Source organism: Lepidochelys kempii, chromosome 3 (genome assembly GCF_965140265.1).
Source record: "Lepidochelys kempii isolate rLepKem1 chromosome 3, rLepKem1.hap2, whole genome shotgun sequence".
Lineage (NCBI taxonomy): Eukaryota > Metazoa > Chordata > Testudines > Cheloniidae > Lepidochelys > Lepidochelys kempii.
In genome coordinates, this window is record NC_133258.1 from 133588274 (window position 1) to 133605061 (window position 16788).

The 16788-nt window shown below is 41.2% G+C and overlaps 1 protein-coding gene across 11 annotated transcripts in view; it reads right to left on the reverse strand.

The window, feature by feature from the left end:
* The window catches only part of TARBP1 (tRNA guanosine 2 -O-methyltransferase TARBP1), a 101251-nt gene that overhangs the window by 32523 nt on the left and 51940 nt on the right, over nucleotides 1–16788 (reverse strand). For all 11 annotated transcript variants that reach the window (XR_012158155.1, XR_012158154.1, XM_073338123.1 and 8 more), the window contains 7 exons: nucleotides 16130–16291; nucleotides 13511–13704; nucleotides 12822–13083; nucleotides 12540–12728; nucleotides 4586–4785; nucleotides 4301–4372; nucleotides 1807–1927 (listed from right to left, as the gene is read on the reverse strand). Coding sequence is in view for 9 of the 11 variants with exons in the window: in XM_073338123.1 (XP_073194224.1) it covers nucleotides 1807–1927; nucleotides 4301–4372; nucleotides 4586–4785; nucleotides 12540–12728; nucleotides 12822–13083; nucleotides 13511–13704; nucleotides 16130–16291 (1200 nt within the window). In the remaining 2 variants the exon portion in view is untranslated. The remainder of the gene's footprint in view (nucleotides 1–1806; nucleotides 1928–4300; nucleotides 4373–4585; nucleotides 4786–12539; nucleotides 12729–12821; nucleotides 13084–13510; nucleotides 13705–16129; nucleotides 16292–16788) is intronic.

Genomic DNA, 16788 nt, shown 5'->3' on the forward strand with positions numbered 1-16788 from the left:
CTTAACTACCCCGACAGGAATTTTTCCCCAATGTCCAACCTAAACCGCCCTTGCTGAAATTAAGACCAATGCTTCTTGTGTTATCCTCAGAGGTTAACGAGAACAATTTTTCTCCCTCCTCTTTGAAACAATCTTTTATGTACTTGAAAACTGTTATCATGTCTTCCCCCAATCTTCTCTTCTCCAGACTAAACAAACCATATTTTTTCAATCTCATAGGTCATATTTTCTAGACCTTTAATCATTTTTGTTGCTCTTCTCTGGACTTTCTCCAATTTGTCCACATCTTTCCTGAAATGTGGAGCCCAGAACAGGACACAATACTCCAGTCGAGGCCTTATTAGCGCAGAGTAGAGCTGAAGAATTACTTCTCATGTCTTGTTTACAACACTCCTGCTAATACATACCAGAGTGACGTTTGCTTTTTTTGCAACAGTGTTGTTACACTGTTGACCCATATGTAGCTTGTGGTCCACTGTGACCCACAGAGACCTTTCCACAGTACTCCTTCCGTAGGCAGTCAATTCCCATTTTGTACATGTACAACTGATTGTTCGTTCCTAACTGGAGTATTTTGCATTTGTTCTTATTGAATTCCATCCTATTTACTTCAGACCATTTCTCCAGATCATTCTGAATTTTAATCCCATCCTCCAAAGCACTTGCAACCCCTCCCAGCTTGGTGTCATCTGCAAAATTTTCAAAGCGTACTCTCTATGCCATTATTTAAATCATTTATGAAGATATTGAACAGAACAGGACCAGAACTGATCCTTGAGGGACTCCCCACTGGATATTCCCTTCCAGCTTGACTTGAACCACTGATAACTACTCTCTGAAATTCATCTGGAATTTTAGTTTTTATGACAATTTTACAAAGCTGAAAAATAAAACAAGTGATAGTCCAAAATAACACCCCAAGGATTGCACAACAAAACTCAGGAATGGAGCTACCAAGCTGGCTTTCAATCACTTTTGCGCTGTTCTGATCTTGAACCAGCTGTGCGCTAGTCTAGTCACCTAACAGGACATAGAGCAGCTTAAAGTCTACTCTAAATTACACCAGCTGCCAATAACCCTAAAGGGATGTCTCAGTAGCCAAGGATTGCTGGAGTGCATGGAAGCCCTGGGCCAAGGCCCTACACCAGACACAGGAAAGGGATTGCCTTAGGAGCTTACATGTCCGTGGAGGATCTCCCTATGCATGGGCAGACGATCCTCTCATGACAGCTATGGAATACTTTGTGCCAGGACTGGAGGATAGAGTAACCATAGGATAGCTGAAGATGGGGCCTTCCACCCCCATCCTCCAAAACTTTATTTTTATAAGCCAAACCTCTTAGAAATGCTTACAAATAACCTAGAGTTTATTGGACATGAAATATATTAGGCAACACAGTAGAAGGCAAGGGAAACCCAGCATTTTCAACACCACCAAGCCAAATACAAATTCTCAAGACAATGATGCTTATGTTTTAAATATGTGCAATGAAAAAAACAGCCCAGCACAAATGGAGCAACAAACCTGAGACTTGCCACTGTTACTTCCTCAGTTCTGGCTGAATAAAACTCTAATCTCATCCTCAAGCAATAATATAGCCAGGAATATTCAAATCACACTGACAGGTCTTGTGGTGGTAAAAAGATATTATTTATTGGACAAGGAAGTCAAAGGTAGAGATGCTTTAAAAAAAAAAAAAAGATTTTGACCATTCTATAATACCCTTTTGAATGGTGAGTACCTTATATTTCAACTAATCAGTATGATACCAACATTGTGTATATTAAACAAAAATAAAAATTTACTTTATCAAGTAGTTTGATGACAAGGTCTTCCATAAACATCTTGTGCAATGTATTTGATCCATCCAACAAGCATAGGAATTTGACGGCACAAACTCGCACATAATGGTCATCTCTGTTTGTACTGTAAAGGCATGTTAATGATAGGTTATGTGACTACCCTGTCACTTCAGGAAATTAATTATGCCTGCAGAGTTGGGTAATAAATAGGTCCCTACCAAGTTCACAGCCATGAAAAATGCGTCACGGACCCTGAAATCCGGTCTCCCTCCACCCCACCCCACGCCGGTGAAATCTGGTCTTTTGTGTACTTTTACCCTATACTATACATATTTCATGGAGGAGACCAGCATTTCTCAAATTGAGGGTCCTGACCCAAAAGGGAGTTGCAGGGGGGTAGCAAGGTTATTTTAAGGGTTTGCGGTATTGCTACCCTTACTTCTGCACTGCCTTCAAAGCTGGGCAGCCAGAAAGCAGCGGCTGTTGGCCAGGCGCCCAGCTCTGAAGGCAGCACCCCGCCAACAGCAGCACAGAAGTAAGGGTGGCAATACCATACCATGCCACCATAGGTGTCAACTCCATGGGTGCTCCGGGGCTGGAGCACCCACGGGGAAAAATTGGTGTGTGCTCTGCACCCACTAGCAGCTCCCCGCCCTGCCCCAGCTCACCTCCGCTCTGCCTCCTCCCCTGAGCGCGCCGCATCCCCGTTTCTCCCCTTAGCTCCCAGTGCTTGCTGCCACGAAACAGCTGTTTCGCAGCAGCAAGCAGTGGGAGGGAGGGCGGAGGAGAGGGAATACGGCGTGCTCTGGAAAGAGGCGGGGCCGGGGTGGGGATTTGGGGAAGGAGTCCAACAGGGACACGGAGGGGGCAGAGTTGGGGGTAGAGACTTTGGGGAAGGGATTGGAATGGGGGCAGGGCAGGGGCAGAGTCGGCGTGGGGCCAGGGGCAAGCACCCACCGGCGCTGGGAAAAGTTGGCACCTATGCATGCCACCCGTACTTCTGCACTGCTGCCTTCAGAGCTGTGTGGCCGGAGAGTGGCAGCTGCTGACTGAGGGCCCAGCTCTGAAGGCAGCAGCGCAGAAGTAAGTGTGGCAATACCATACCATGCCACCCTTACTTCTGCGCTGCTGCCAGCCGTTGCTCTGCCTTCAGGGCTGGGCTCTTGGCCACAGCTGCTGCTCTCCAGCTGCCCAGGTCTGAAGGCAGCATCGCCACAAGCAGCTGCACAGAACTAGGGTAGCAGTACTGCAACCTTCCCTACAATAACCTTGCAACCCCCGCTCCACAGCTCCTTTTGGGTCAGGACCCCTACAATTACAACACCCTGACATTTCAGATTTAAATAGCTAAAATCATGAAATTTACAATTTTTTAAATCCTATGACTGTGAAATTGACCAAAATGGACTGTGAATTTGGTAGGACCCTAGTAATAAATTTCCATTTACAAAACAGTGACTATATATGAATTAGGGTACCCTGAGACGTTTTGAGTGAGTGATCTCAACTCCAGGTTTTCATTACATTACGGACAACCGAGTATCAGGCTGTACCAAGCACTTTGTAAACTGAGAACCTCATGGGTGAGAATGCTAAAGCAATAAGCCCCTGGAAGTGTCAAGTAAGGGCTGGTGATTGTCAATGAAGTTTTTAAGCAGCTATTGAAACTAGCTAGAAATGCTATTTGGGGGCGGAGGTGCTAGGGAGGAACCATTTCCTTGGGGCTGGGTGGAAGCGTGTGTCAAGCTGCACAAAGGATAAATGTTCTGGTGGCAATAGTTTTTCATTCAAATTCCCAGCTGCAGCAATGACGGGAGGCAGAACTTGCTGTTGAATTGTGGGTGTTAGACCAAACTGAAGAGTGGTCTACAACCAAAGGTGAACAGAGATCAAGACATACTGGTAATAATTAGGGCAGCCAAGAGATCAAAAAAATTAATCGCTATTAATCCCAGTTTTAATTGCATGTTCATCGGTGCAATTAAACTCCTGTTAAACAACTGTTACTAAGCTGGGTGCGCTCTCTTCAGCTGAGCGATCCCATGTTTGCAGAGGAGGGTGGATTTTACCTTAGGGACTCCACATGTGGCAAGAGAGGCGAGGCTGGTGCAGGGAGGCTGAGCTCAACAGGCCACTGTTCTCTATGGGATATCCCCAGAGGGGGATGGATGGGAACAATGAGGCACGGCACAAGGGGCAGGGCAGGGAGGGTCGGTTCCCGTCCCTGGAGCGAGGGGCCAGGTTGGGGGCATTGCGTGCACACGGGGGTTTGTCATCTAGTCGAGTCCCCTGCACTGATGGCAGGATTAAGTATTATCTAGGCAATCCCTGAATATGAACATAAATTAAAACATGTATGATTTACCAGTATTTGGGATAGAGTTTATGAACATGTTCATAAGAACTTGGCTTTGAAGAACATACAAATAATATAATTCCAACCCCCAGCAACTATGAAGGATGCAGTTACCATACATGTTAAATATTAAAAACATACCTTTCTGTGACAACATTGGCTGCACATTCATCTCCAAGATTTTCTACAAAGGCATGGACATCCTGAATGAGTCTTCTCATATGAAAAGTTATTCGAAAGAGGAAGAGAGAAAACACAATTAGGTGAATAAAATATGAAAAACAAACAGATTCTAAACAGTTCACTACTTCTACATTAATTCATAATCTCAAAAAATTTAACCGAGTAGCTAAAGAGCACAAAATCCTAACAAATATAATCACACATACAAAATGAAAATCTAATTAAATGCAGGGTATTTTATACCTTTGATCTCGCCTAAATACAGTTCCAAAGACACAGGCCTCCGTGATAAGTTCACTGTAATTTCCAGCATTTGAGAAGGGATTCTCTAAAGCACCTGTGTCATCAGATGTAGGAAATAACCACGACTGACAGCAATAACTAAGCACTATATTAAAGACTCCAGTTCTTGCAGTGGACATTTCAACTAGCTTGAGTATGATCTGAGGAGGAAAAAAAAGAGATTAAAATCCTAACTCCCAACAAAATATCTTATTGCAGCTATATTGGTCCCAGGATAGGAGAAAGATAAGGCAGAGGGTGAGGTAACTTATTTTATTGGAAGTTATATACATCTTTCATAGAGCAGTTGGTCCAATACAAGATATTACCTCACCTACTTTGTCTCTTTAGATTATTTAAATGTATTTGCAGTACTGCTTCAATATGTTGGGCTTGATTCCCGAGTCAGAGATTTGCTCAGCATTGTGAAGCTGAGGGTGTCTTAGAGCCAGTTACAATTCCCTAATTCTGAGGGCCAGTAGCTTGTCAACAATTCACCCATTATGTGCATTTACTTCAATATATAAGTAAGGCTACAATTTTATCACAGAGATTGTGGAAGTCACGGAATGTGTGACTTCCGAAAACCTCCATGACTTTAGCCCACAGGTGACTGCAGGGTCCCACCACCACCCAGGACAGCCAGGAGCTGCAGGGTACCTCTGCCACCCAAGACAATGGGAGCCCCAAGCTCTGAGGCGGTGGGGGTACCTTGCAGCTACTGGCTGCCGCAGGCAGCAGGGGGAACCCAGATGCCCCTGGCCACTGACGCCAGTGGGGTCCCCGCAGCTCCCCACCGCCGTGGGTGGCTGGGGGGATTCCCCCAGCTCCTGCCTGTTGTGGGTGCAGGGTACCCCACAGCTTCTAGCCACCATGGGTGCTGGGGGACTCAGAGTGGTCGCGGGGGGACCCCGCAGCTCCTGGCCAGCCTCCACAGCTCCTGGCCTCTGGCGCTGGGGGACCCCACAGCTCAGAGCTGTGGAGGAAGGGGACTCTGAAACTCTGAGCCCCCATGGCTGGTGCAAGCCCCTGGAGCTCCCAGCCAGGCCCCCACAACTGCCTAGCGGCTCCCCATTTTGTGATGGATATTTTTAGTAAGAGTCAGGGACAGGTCACGGGCTTCCATGAATTTTTCTTTATTGCCCATGACCTGTCCACGACTTTTACTAAAAATATCCATGAAAAAATCCTAGCCTTATATATAAGAAATGGTCACTCACTCTGTGCATTAACTGTGGTTCTTTGAGATGTGCCCCCTACGGCTGCTCCACTCTAGGCGCACTTGCACCCCCCTGCACCTTTGATCGGTGACTTCTCATAGCAGCATCTGTTCAGCCTGTGCGTGCGTATCACTCACGCCTCGTGCTCCGTGACATTGTTATACAGCCTGGGCAAACTGCAGTCAGTTCCTTCTCTACTGAGACGCTGCATAGCAGAGAACTCCGAAGTAGAGGGGAAGGAGGGCGGGTAGTGGAACATCCATAAGGACACACATCTCAAAGAATCGCAGTTACTGCACAGAGTGAACCACCATTTCTTCTCCTCCTTCTCCTCCTCCTCCTTCTAGAAGCGTCCCTTTGGGTGCCGCACACTAGATGAGTACTCAGCAGTTCCCGCTAAGGAGGAGGAGGGGGCTTTGGAGTTCAGTCCAATACTGATGAAAGTTTAGCCAAGCCAAATGCAACATCAGAAAGCAGAGTATTGAGTTACTGCATAGTGCTCAGCAGACACGGGTACAACGGTCCAAACTGCGGCTCTACATATTTCAATGATGGGAACATTTTTGAGAAAGGCTGTAGAGGTGGGAATAGCCCTCGTAGAGTGAGTTTGTATACCCCAGGGTGTTTGGAGATTAACAAATTATGCAGTCAGATGTCCACTTTGGAAGTCTTTCTTTAGAGAGTGCAGGCCCTCTTGAACAGTCTGAGATCAAGACAAATACTTCGGGAGTCTCTCTGAAAGGTTTAGTCTTGTCAATGTAGAAGACCAGGACGCCCCCGACATCAAGTGTATGTAATGGAGCCTCTTCTTTGCCTAGGTGAGGTTTCGGGTAGAAAATTGGAAGGGGAGTGGGTTGGTTTATATGGAACTCAGAAGAAATTTTTGGTAAAAACTTGGGATATGGTCGTAATATGATCTTGTCCTGTAAAAAGAGGATATACCATAAGGGACCTTATTTCCCCAACTTGTTGAGTCAACATGGTGGCTACCAGAAATGCTGTTTTCATGGATAAATGGAAGAGTGAGCAGGTAGCCATTGGTACAGACAGTGATCTTGTAAGGCATTTAAGAATCAGATTGGGGTCCCAAACTGGAGTAGGATGCTTAACTGGCAAAAGGAGAATTCCAAGCCCTCTAAGGAACCTCATTGTAGTTGGGTGGGTGTAATGAGAGTTGACGGTATTGTGAATCTTGACCACTCCTCGTGGAGTCCAGATGGAGCCCAAGTGGGTTTCTTCGGTAGTAGGTGAGAAGAGGTAGAGCTCTTCTTGCAACTATGGTCCACTGACAGTACCAATGATCTCTCAGAGCCAAAGACTTCACAGTCTTTAGGTTTGAGAGTTCCCTTGATACCTGAGGAACAAGCAGCCTCACTGGCACTGGGTCAAAGAGCAATGGGTGCCAAAGTGGATGGCGTTATCAGAGACCACAACTTCTTCAAGGTAGATTTCCTACCTGGAGAACTCGAGCGACCGTCTTTGGGAGTCTTATGGGTACTCCTCTGCGATGCCCTTGAGGAGTGCAGTTTGGAGAAAGTGGAGGCAGCAGACTTACTCAGAGGCTGGTGTATGGGGGATCCCCTGGCCTGCATCAGAGGCTGGGCGCAGCAACCTCTCCATCATGAGGAGATGAAGTATGATCTTCCTGTTTTTTTCTGGTTCTAGATTTTAATGTCAGACAGAAGTTGCTATTTGGGGAAATATGAGATTCTCTGAGGCAACTGATGCACTGGGAGTGTCATCGCTCTCAGGGATTGCCTCCCAACAAGACAGGAAATGTCTGAAACCAAAAGAACCAGGGACATCCTCCCAGTAACGTAAAACTCTGAGGAGTGTAGAAAAGCTATCTATCTATATATAAGTTTGAAATATATTTTTTAAAACTACTACAGCTAAACTAAACTACTACTAAGAACAACTAAACTAAGGTAAAACTCAATGCAGACAACTGTTAAGACACTGTCTCAGACCAAGGTGGCTGAGAAGGAACTCAGGGTGGTTCACTCACGCAGTGGTGTGGAGCACGAGACTGAGTAACATTCATGCGCAAGCCAAACAGACACTTCTATAAGAAATTTCTAATCAAAGGCACAAGTGCACCTAGGAAAGGAGCACCCACAGGGACACTACTCAAAGAAGAATACAACGATCCAGTGTTTTCACATGAGTAAAAATCCTTGCCTTTGTCTGACTCTCATATATTTGGAAAAAATGCATCTGTGTTTATTTTGATGGGTGTATATTTTTGGAGTTGTAGAAATGTTTCACAATTTAATGGAAAAAAATATAACTTCTATTTCCAAACTAAATTTCTTCATACATATGAAATGGTACTTTTTTAAATTTTCCCAACTGAGGATTAAGTCCATGGCAAATTTAAAGTTAAAATGGTTGTATTACCAAAGTGCAAAAGTGTGTCCGAACCATTTTTTTTAAGATGTGAAACCACCTTTCTTTGTCATTGTTCTGACCTTTCAAGTAGCTGAACAGATTTTTTTTTTTTTTTTTTTTTTTAGTTTAAAAAGAACCCAACCCCAAAACCATAAATTCACTCAGCCCAAAGGGGCGTAAGTGTAAGAAATTGCAGGCCCAAAGTAGAAATGCTTCCAAAAAGTGGTAGTAAGCCTCTAAAAAACAGGGATTTAGAACACGAACAGTTCAGCTGTATTTTATACAATATCATTTGAAACAGAGTTTTAATTATGATTTCTTCTCAGAACAGTTTACTAAAGTAGAATCAAGCCCAGGGAAGGCAGAAGATTTTATGGAGTAAAATAATTTATTTCCAGAAAGATACTATTTTGCCACTATTATACAATTTTCTGACTGCCATGTGATCTGTCTTTGTAACCATAAAAAGTGCTGTGACTACTACAAACTAAAATACTCCTGGAAGAAGGATCTTTAACTGAAATTCTGGAACATATCTGATCTTTCAGATAAAAATAATTCTAGGAATATTTCTTAACATTCTTACAAAAAAATCAGACTCATGAAATTATTGTTATGAAATTCAAGGATGAGAGTTGGTAATACCACAATGAAGGAGGGACCTATACTGCTCTTCATCTATCTGTTTAACTTGCAGAGAACAAGCATGATACTTTCTGTACATTTCAACAAAATCCTAAAATCCTCTTCCACGGATTCCTTAACCAGTAGGGTAAAAATCCATCACATACAAAAAATAAATCTAAACTTGTGCAAGAGTGTGCATTAGTATGGATCCAGTGGAAAGGAGGAAAAAAGCAGATGAAATAAGACCATAAGCGCAGAGCTGTGGACACCTCTCTATGCATTCTATGGTGGGAGTACTCCATTTTTAGCTCAAAACTACCCTTGTGCCCACTTTTTGGCTAATGTTTTAAAGCTGGTACAGTCCACTGTGGTAGACAGCAGACACATTTTAGCTATATTTCTAAAGCAACTCAGTATCCCACAGTTCAATTTTTAATGTCTCTTAAGCTAAAAACTATAGGGACACTCTACAGGGGTCAATGGCAAGAGGTACTGCCACGGAGCGGGGTAAGTATGTACATAAGTAGACACCTGCTTATGAATTTTATCTTCATTTTCTTATGAAGGGACAGAAGGTAGGTTGGACTCTTAGTTGTGTATAGGAGACCTTCGTTACCTCCTTGATTCCTGCGGTCATGGTATGTCCCACTGCAGACAATGGGATAGCTGTCACAGAGACGCAAGACTCTCAACACTTGCACAAACATACCTTGGCATGAAAATATTTAAAATACCAACACTAACACAAAAACTACAAATATTTAAACAAACAGCAGCAAACAAACGATGGCTACAGCTCATACGTTCAAACAACACCGAGCATGTGATTGCCAGGTGTGGAGGTCTGTGAAGAGACAGACCAGACAGAGAGGTCAGGTACTGATTTCTACCACTTGGAATTATTTTACTTGTATATGCTAAGGCAACAACATGTCTTCTCTCAGCTGGGACACAAGCAAAGATTGCTACTGCTGAATCTGATGTAACTATTACTGAACGCAGATGCTGTTACATTTTAACATTTATTTGATGAAGTGGATTTCAAAGAGAATGCACTCAAAAAGAATGAACTGACAGAAAAGAAAATCAATGGATATTATTTTTTGAAAGCTCTAAAAAGAGGAGATTACTCACCTTGTGCAGTAACTGAGGTTCTTTGAGATATGCATCCCTGTGGGTCCACTTCAGGTGTCGGTGCGTCCCGGCGCCGTCGACTGGAGATTTACGGTAGCAGTGTCCACATGGGTCACGCATGTGCAGTAGGCATCTCGTGGTGCTGCGTCTAGCATGCACATGACCCAAGCCCTCCAGTTCCTTCTCTACTGCAGAGTCCTTACTGCGAACTCTGAAGTAGAGGGGAGGGGGTGTGAGTGCTGTCCCTGTGGGTGCTCCACTTCAGGTGAATGTAGAGCAGTGCCCCTCAGAAGACAGGAAGGACTTTGAGTTCATTTGAGTCATAGAGGTAGGTATGGTTAGGCCAACTGTGGCATCAGCCCTGGAGTCTTGAGTGATTGCATAGTGCTCAGTGAATGTGTGGACAGAGTCCCAAGTGGCCACCCTGCAAATCTCTAATATCAGAACAATGTTTAGGAACACTATCGAGGTTGAAACTGATCATGTGGGATGCACTCTGATGTGTGCAGGAGGGTCCACGTTCCAAATACGATAGCAATGTTGAATGCATGTGGAGATCCATTTAGAGAGTCTCTGAGTAGCTCAGTCTTCAGCCGAGGATGGTTGACAAGGAATTGGAGGGCTCAGGTCATGTGCGTGCTAGACATGGCACCAACAGCACCACGAGACACCTACTGCACATGTGAGGCCCGTGCGGATGCTGCTACCATAAATCTCTGATCGACAGTGTCGGGATACACCGACACTTGTCAGTGGAGCACCCACAGGGACAGCACTCGAAGAAAAATTAAGATTACACTGTTTTAAAACTCTTCCCAATATATATGGTTTTATCGGCCAAATACAAGCACAAAGCTTTTGAAAGATTATTTAGTTTCCCCATAAGAACTTCCTGTTTGTTATCTTGTAGCCTCTTAATGCAATTCACTCTTCACTATTGTCACAAAGGATATACTATCTTTCTATTGCACTGATCAAATATTTTTAAGGGGGAATATTTTTCCTCTTTAATCAGAAGTAGGAAGCCAGTGGAATAAAAGCTTTTTCTTGTGTTGACATAAGTCAAGAGATCACACAAAGTCCTTCAAGTCCTTATCTGCTTAATACTGCTGTGGGTGTCATCAAAAACTCAATATTTACTAAGCTACTACAAGAAGTATCTGAGATACTACATTCATTTTCTATTCTAAACACAAATGAAAACAACAATATTCTCAGCTACCACTATGTGGTAACTGTTGGTAAACAGCGACTTTTTAAATTAATTTACTAGGTAACAGATTATGAAAAAAGTATTCATAAATTGGTCAAACATAAATACAAAGATGAAGAAAGGAGCTAAAGAAAATGCTACCATTTAGACCAAAATTGACTACCATTATTTGGTGCCAAAATACACCACAATAAACTTGCATGCTGGCATCAAGGATCTAACTGTAAAAATGATAAAAAAAAATCCATAAGCTTTATAACCAATACAAACATCCAAAAATGGTTTTACTAAAACCCAGGAAAATAGGAACTTTCACTCAATTACAAATTTTCCTGAAACCCCCTCTCCCTCTTCATCAAATGTAGCTGAAGCAACTGGACTCTTGGAGAACAGGAAATGACATACCTCAACAAAATCAGTAAAGATGGATTTCCTGTTTTCCAGAATGGCAAGTAAAAATATAATAGAACTAGCTCCAATGTTAATAAATTCGTCTTTCTTTAAGATGGTAAAATCTTTGTTTTACAGGTTACATTTTTTCTCAGCATTCTGGAATCCTGGGAAAAAACCTCTCTACAGCCGCAGCAAAAGTTGTCTGTTTTAATAGTGTCCTAACTTCAAGTCTAATAGCTCGTCAATGTTATCAAAAGACAGATCTATAAACCACTGGATAAAGATACAAGTAATAATGCATACAGTAGATATGAAATTACAGCAAAAAACTCACTAATCAGACCAAAGGAAACTGCAATCATATTCATGAATTCAGAAGATCTTGGATAGCCAGGGAAGTGAATAATTTACAAGTCAAAGGTACAGTATCTTTCATTACCTATATCACGGAACAAGTAAAGGGGAACTGGATGAGTGAAACAAATTGTAATGAGATATAAAGCCTATCTCTTGTAGGTCACCATTTTGAAGCCAGCACAGATTGGTAGCGACCAAAAGTCATTGCCATGTAATGATTTTTTGTGATCTACTAGAAATGTTTTTTTTCTTTGTAGTTCATAGTAGACAATTTTCCCTCCACCACTCCCTAGAGCCCTAGCTGGCAGGACCAGCAGAGACGGCATAGACTTAATGGACCTGAAAATTAAACAACCTTCTTACCCCTAGAGGCAGTCCCTCCTGAAAGGGTGGAATACACTGTACTGATGTTCTGAAGATAAACAAAAATGACTTTGGTTCTAGTGCTCTCAATCCAGCATCTTTTGTGAGGAGAAAAATTCACTGAGATAGCTGAGAGAGGAAAAAATCATCTATTAAGAAAAGATGTCTTCCGCTCAAGAATTTACATGCATTTACAAAAAAGAACACTAACACTTACCTCCTTTATTTTTGAATATGCTTGACCCTTGCTACTTGCAGCAACAGCAAGAACTTCAGTGTCAAAAACAAACCAAACAAAGGCTTTTAAATTAGACCAAAATATTAGCTGTGTGTTGCTCAAAGAGGACATAACTTTCCAAGCCATATCAAATGCATCTATGCAGAGAGATTCGGATGAGCCCAGAAGCTGAAAATAAAGGGAAGGAAAGCAGTGTTTCATTTCTGGGATGGAAAAATTTTCATTATTGTTATTGACCATAGGTTTGCTTTTGTCTCTTACCTTGGGAACAAGCACTTTCATGCAATGAAACACAGGTAAAACCTGGTCAGAAGGCAAAAGAGTTAGAGCTTCCAGTGCAGACTGTAGAGTTCTTATTGGCCTTTGGACTGCAAGCAAAGATAGTTCCAGAGTCTCATCATTTGACAATGGTATAAATTTATGATACTTATTTAAAATAAAATGAAGGCAAACCCACTGGTCATGTACATAGCTTGCAACGATTTTCCCCCATCCTTGAGAAGATGTTGATTCTTCAAATAAACTGTAACAGAGAAAATACTTTTAAGTCCACATTAATACTTAATACTTCAGTTTCTTTACATACAAACTATAGGCAATAATGTAATGTCCTAACAGAAAAAAGATTAGAATCAAAAGTCTAAATGTCAATTCAACTCCCAGTAAATTCAGTGGAAAGATATCTATTCACTTCAGGAAGAATCAATTGAGTCCTAATTCCCTGTCTACTACAGAAAGGGCTAAGATGAGCAAATCCATTTAGCTTCCATCATATTCTGGATCTGAAGAGTAAGACAAATTCATTTAGCTCCTTAGACAACCTGAATTCATTAAATTATCACTTATGAAACTTGTATCTTGTCAAAAATTACCAAAAAAGTTATCTTAGAGTTACTTTACCCTGTATTAAAGATTTATAGAGAGTGACTTGAACTGAAGCAGAGACATACCTATTTTTTCCCTCAATATAAGAAGGCTTCTTTAATACTTGATTAAGTTGAACAGAGGAAATAAAACCTTTTAGGGTTTCAACAGCGTGTAGAGATTTAAGTTGCAGTTCAGGTTTCCGATCAATAATCTCACAAACCACAGTCAGTGAGGCCATACTAACTACTTTTTGAATCTGTTCTCCAAGCTTTGGTTCCTAGTAATTAAAAATTAAAAATCAAAATCAACAGTATAACATACTAAGATTTCCCCTAATCAATTATGTATAATATACTGATGCATATTGAATACCCTTAAAATATACTATTACATATGAAAATCTGATTAGAAAGTACAATGTAGGGAAAAACGTGTGTGTGTGTGATCTTACAAATTACAAGCATTCCTTTATCAGCACCAGCCCTGTAGTTTGACTATGACATGACATTCATAGTTAACTGAGTGAGCAGAAATTAGCTTATGTACTTTTATTAACAATGGAAATGCTAAGAAATTAATTTCATTCTAGTATATTACAGCACTTGTGCCAGTACAGTTAAGGCTGAACAGCAACTGAGGTCAGTCTTAATTTCATATTTTCTGTTTTATGTCACCAACTTAGTGTTAAGCAAATATTCAAATGTATACCTGTCATAGGTATATTTTCCCCCAAATCAAATTCCTCACAAATTATAAGTTTGAATTCTATTATTTATGGAAATCTGGAAAAAAAAGTAAAATCCAGGCACGTGTAGCCAGAGTCCTCCAGGCCAGTAGAGAGAGTAGTTAAAGCAGTCTAGAAGGCAACAACAGTCACTTCAACTAAAGGAAAATTATTGTGTCTGAGAAGCAGAGCAAGCAGAAGAGACTATGCGATCTACAATAGTATAAAAGCTCACTCCCAACCAAATATATTAATTTGTGTGTAAAGATATACAGGAACAAATATGCAGGGGGAAGGAAGAGGGACAGAAGATTATATAAAAAATTACCTAGCACTGTCAATGTGTACAGCAATGTACAAAATGCAATATAATAACAGATTTTCTCACTGCCTCCAGCTATCAGAAACACAGAAAATGTTCCTAACCTCTGCCCACCTCCTCTATGAAGAATGGCTGTAAGAAACAGCTGCAATCTTTCCACAACACATAACTAACATAGAGCCCCTACTCAAACACTCATTAATCAGTTAAACCTCCTTCTGATTCAACTAAAGTATTGACTTGGGAAGAATTACTGAGTCAGGCCTCAATATACTGTTACAATATGCTACTAACCCACAAAAGTCATTTTTGTTTGATAATATAATAATTATGATAAAATCCCAAACAGAGGAAAAAAATCGAACTTGCTTTTCCACTTAGTCATGCAAAAATGATGCTAGTGTGTTTTAGCTCTCATTCTGCCCTCCATGTATGATTTAATTTCTTTACTTCTTTGAGCCTACTGATTTGTTCTGACAAGGATAGCATCGGAATATTAGAGGGTGCTTATCACTGCCACTGTAATTAAGGTTGAAAAACAGTTTCAAACATACAGTTCTGTTTTTACACAATTCATCACAACATTCACTTTGTGTACTAAAGATGACAGGTGATTTATGCTCTCCTCCCCCCACCAAAAAAGAAAAGAAAAAAAAAAAAGAAAGTGAGCAAAATCTGTCCATCCATTTTTCACTTTGTCAAGGCTGAAAATAACACATTTTTTCCATTTTAAAATTCTATCCTTTTAAAAAATATCAGGGGGCTACCATAAAATAAAAACAGATACAGATTTGGCATGAATATAATCCTCCTCTCTTTTTGAACTAATATCTTTGCTTTGCTTGGGGGAGAAAAATAATTTGATTTAAGAAAGAGATGAATGAATATTCTATAGTGGATATACCTTAAACCTAGACAACCAACTTAAAAATGTACTTTGCATGCATTCACAGCTCAGTTGAAGACATTTTGCTCCCACTGTAGTAATCATTAAACTTCCACTAACTTAAAAGGGAGCAAGAAAAACACACACGCACAGGAAATTAAATCCCCCCAAAATCGTTTTGACAGAGCATTAATGCTTCTAGATCAAGAACTCAAGTCTGGAAATTCCAAAAGTTAAAGTTCCTCTAGCAATATGAATTCAGCCATGTTTCACATCAAATATTTTATATTTCTCTTTCGCTGAAAAATGAAAATATTAACATATTACTCTACATAACACACATGTATAACTGTGGGATATAAAACATGGGGGAATGAATACTGCAACAGAAAATGTTAGCTTTTGGAATTTCTTGACCTTCAAATTTAACGCTGTATTAATACTAACATTTGGGGGATGGGGTTTCAACTTAATTCTATTTTCAAAGCTATCTAACATTTTACTGTATTTTAGGAAAAAGTCTTTGAGCACTACACAAACCATCTTATCTGAGAAAAATGTGTTTATTGCCACCAAGGCATTGTTTTAGCTATATAGCAACTGTATACCTTTAACAAAGAACTAGGGTACTAATAATGTCCTTTGGGAAACAAGAGTGTTTCACTGCAACATAACACTGCAGATGAATTACACAAGTGAGTTTTCTGTAAAGTAATATATTCATTAATATTTGTATCATATAGTTATGCCATTACCCCTTGTAAAATTACCTGTTCATTGCCCGTCTCCTGCAGATTTCGAATAGAGGCATTTATCAGAGAAGAGATGAAATTCCAAATGGAGGGCCCCTTTTTCCAGCCAGCTTTTGAGCATAAATTCACCAGGTCTGACAATAATGCTAAGTATAAATTACAACGATCCAGATCTGAAACCTAACATGAAGAAGGCAAGCAGAGTCACTAAAGAGGGAAAAAATTAAATTGAAAATGAGACAGCTAGAAAAAGGCAGGAGCAGCAGCAACAATTACAGTTGAACAGTCTTTTCTTCTTGTGGCTAAACACACTTTCTTCTCTCCCTTCCTGTCAGGTTCCCCCATTCCACCTCAGGGTTCACGGAGCAATCAACAGCAACTCTGGAACTATGAAAGGAATCTCCAGTCTTCTTTTTTTACTAGAAACTTCCTTCCCCTCCATTTGACCACAGGCTCTGCCCTTCTTCCTGTTGGGTCCATAGATCATTTCAAGCGGTCAGTGCAAAATCAACTGTTTGATAACTGGACCACTGCTTTTTCTTCTTCTGCAGATGTCTCACCACAGAGTCCTAAGAAAAGAGCGTACACGCTTCTCCCCACTCCTACTTCGCTTTCCCACTACGTCTCCTCTATTTGTTCTCTGGCTTCTAGCTTCTGTGCTCCCTTTCACATACTTC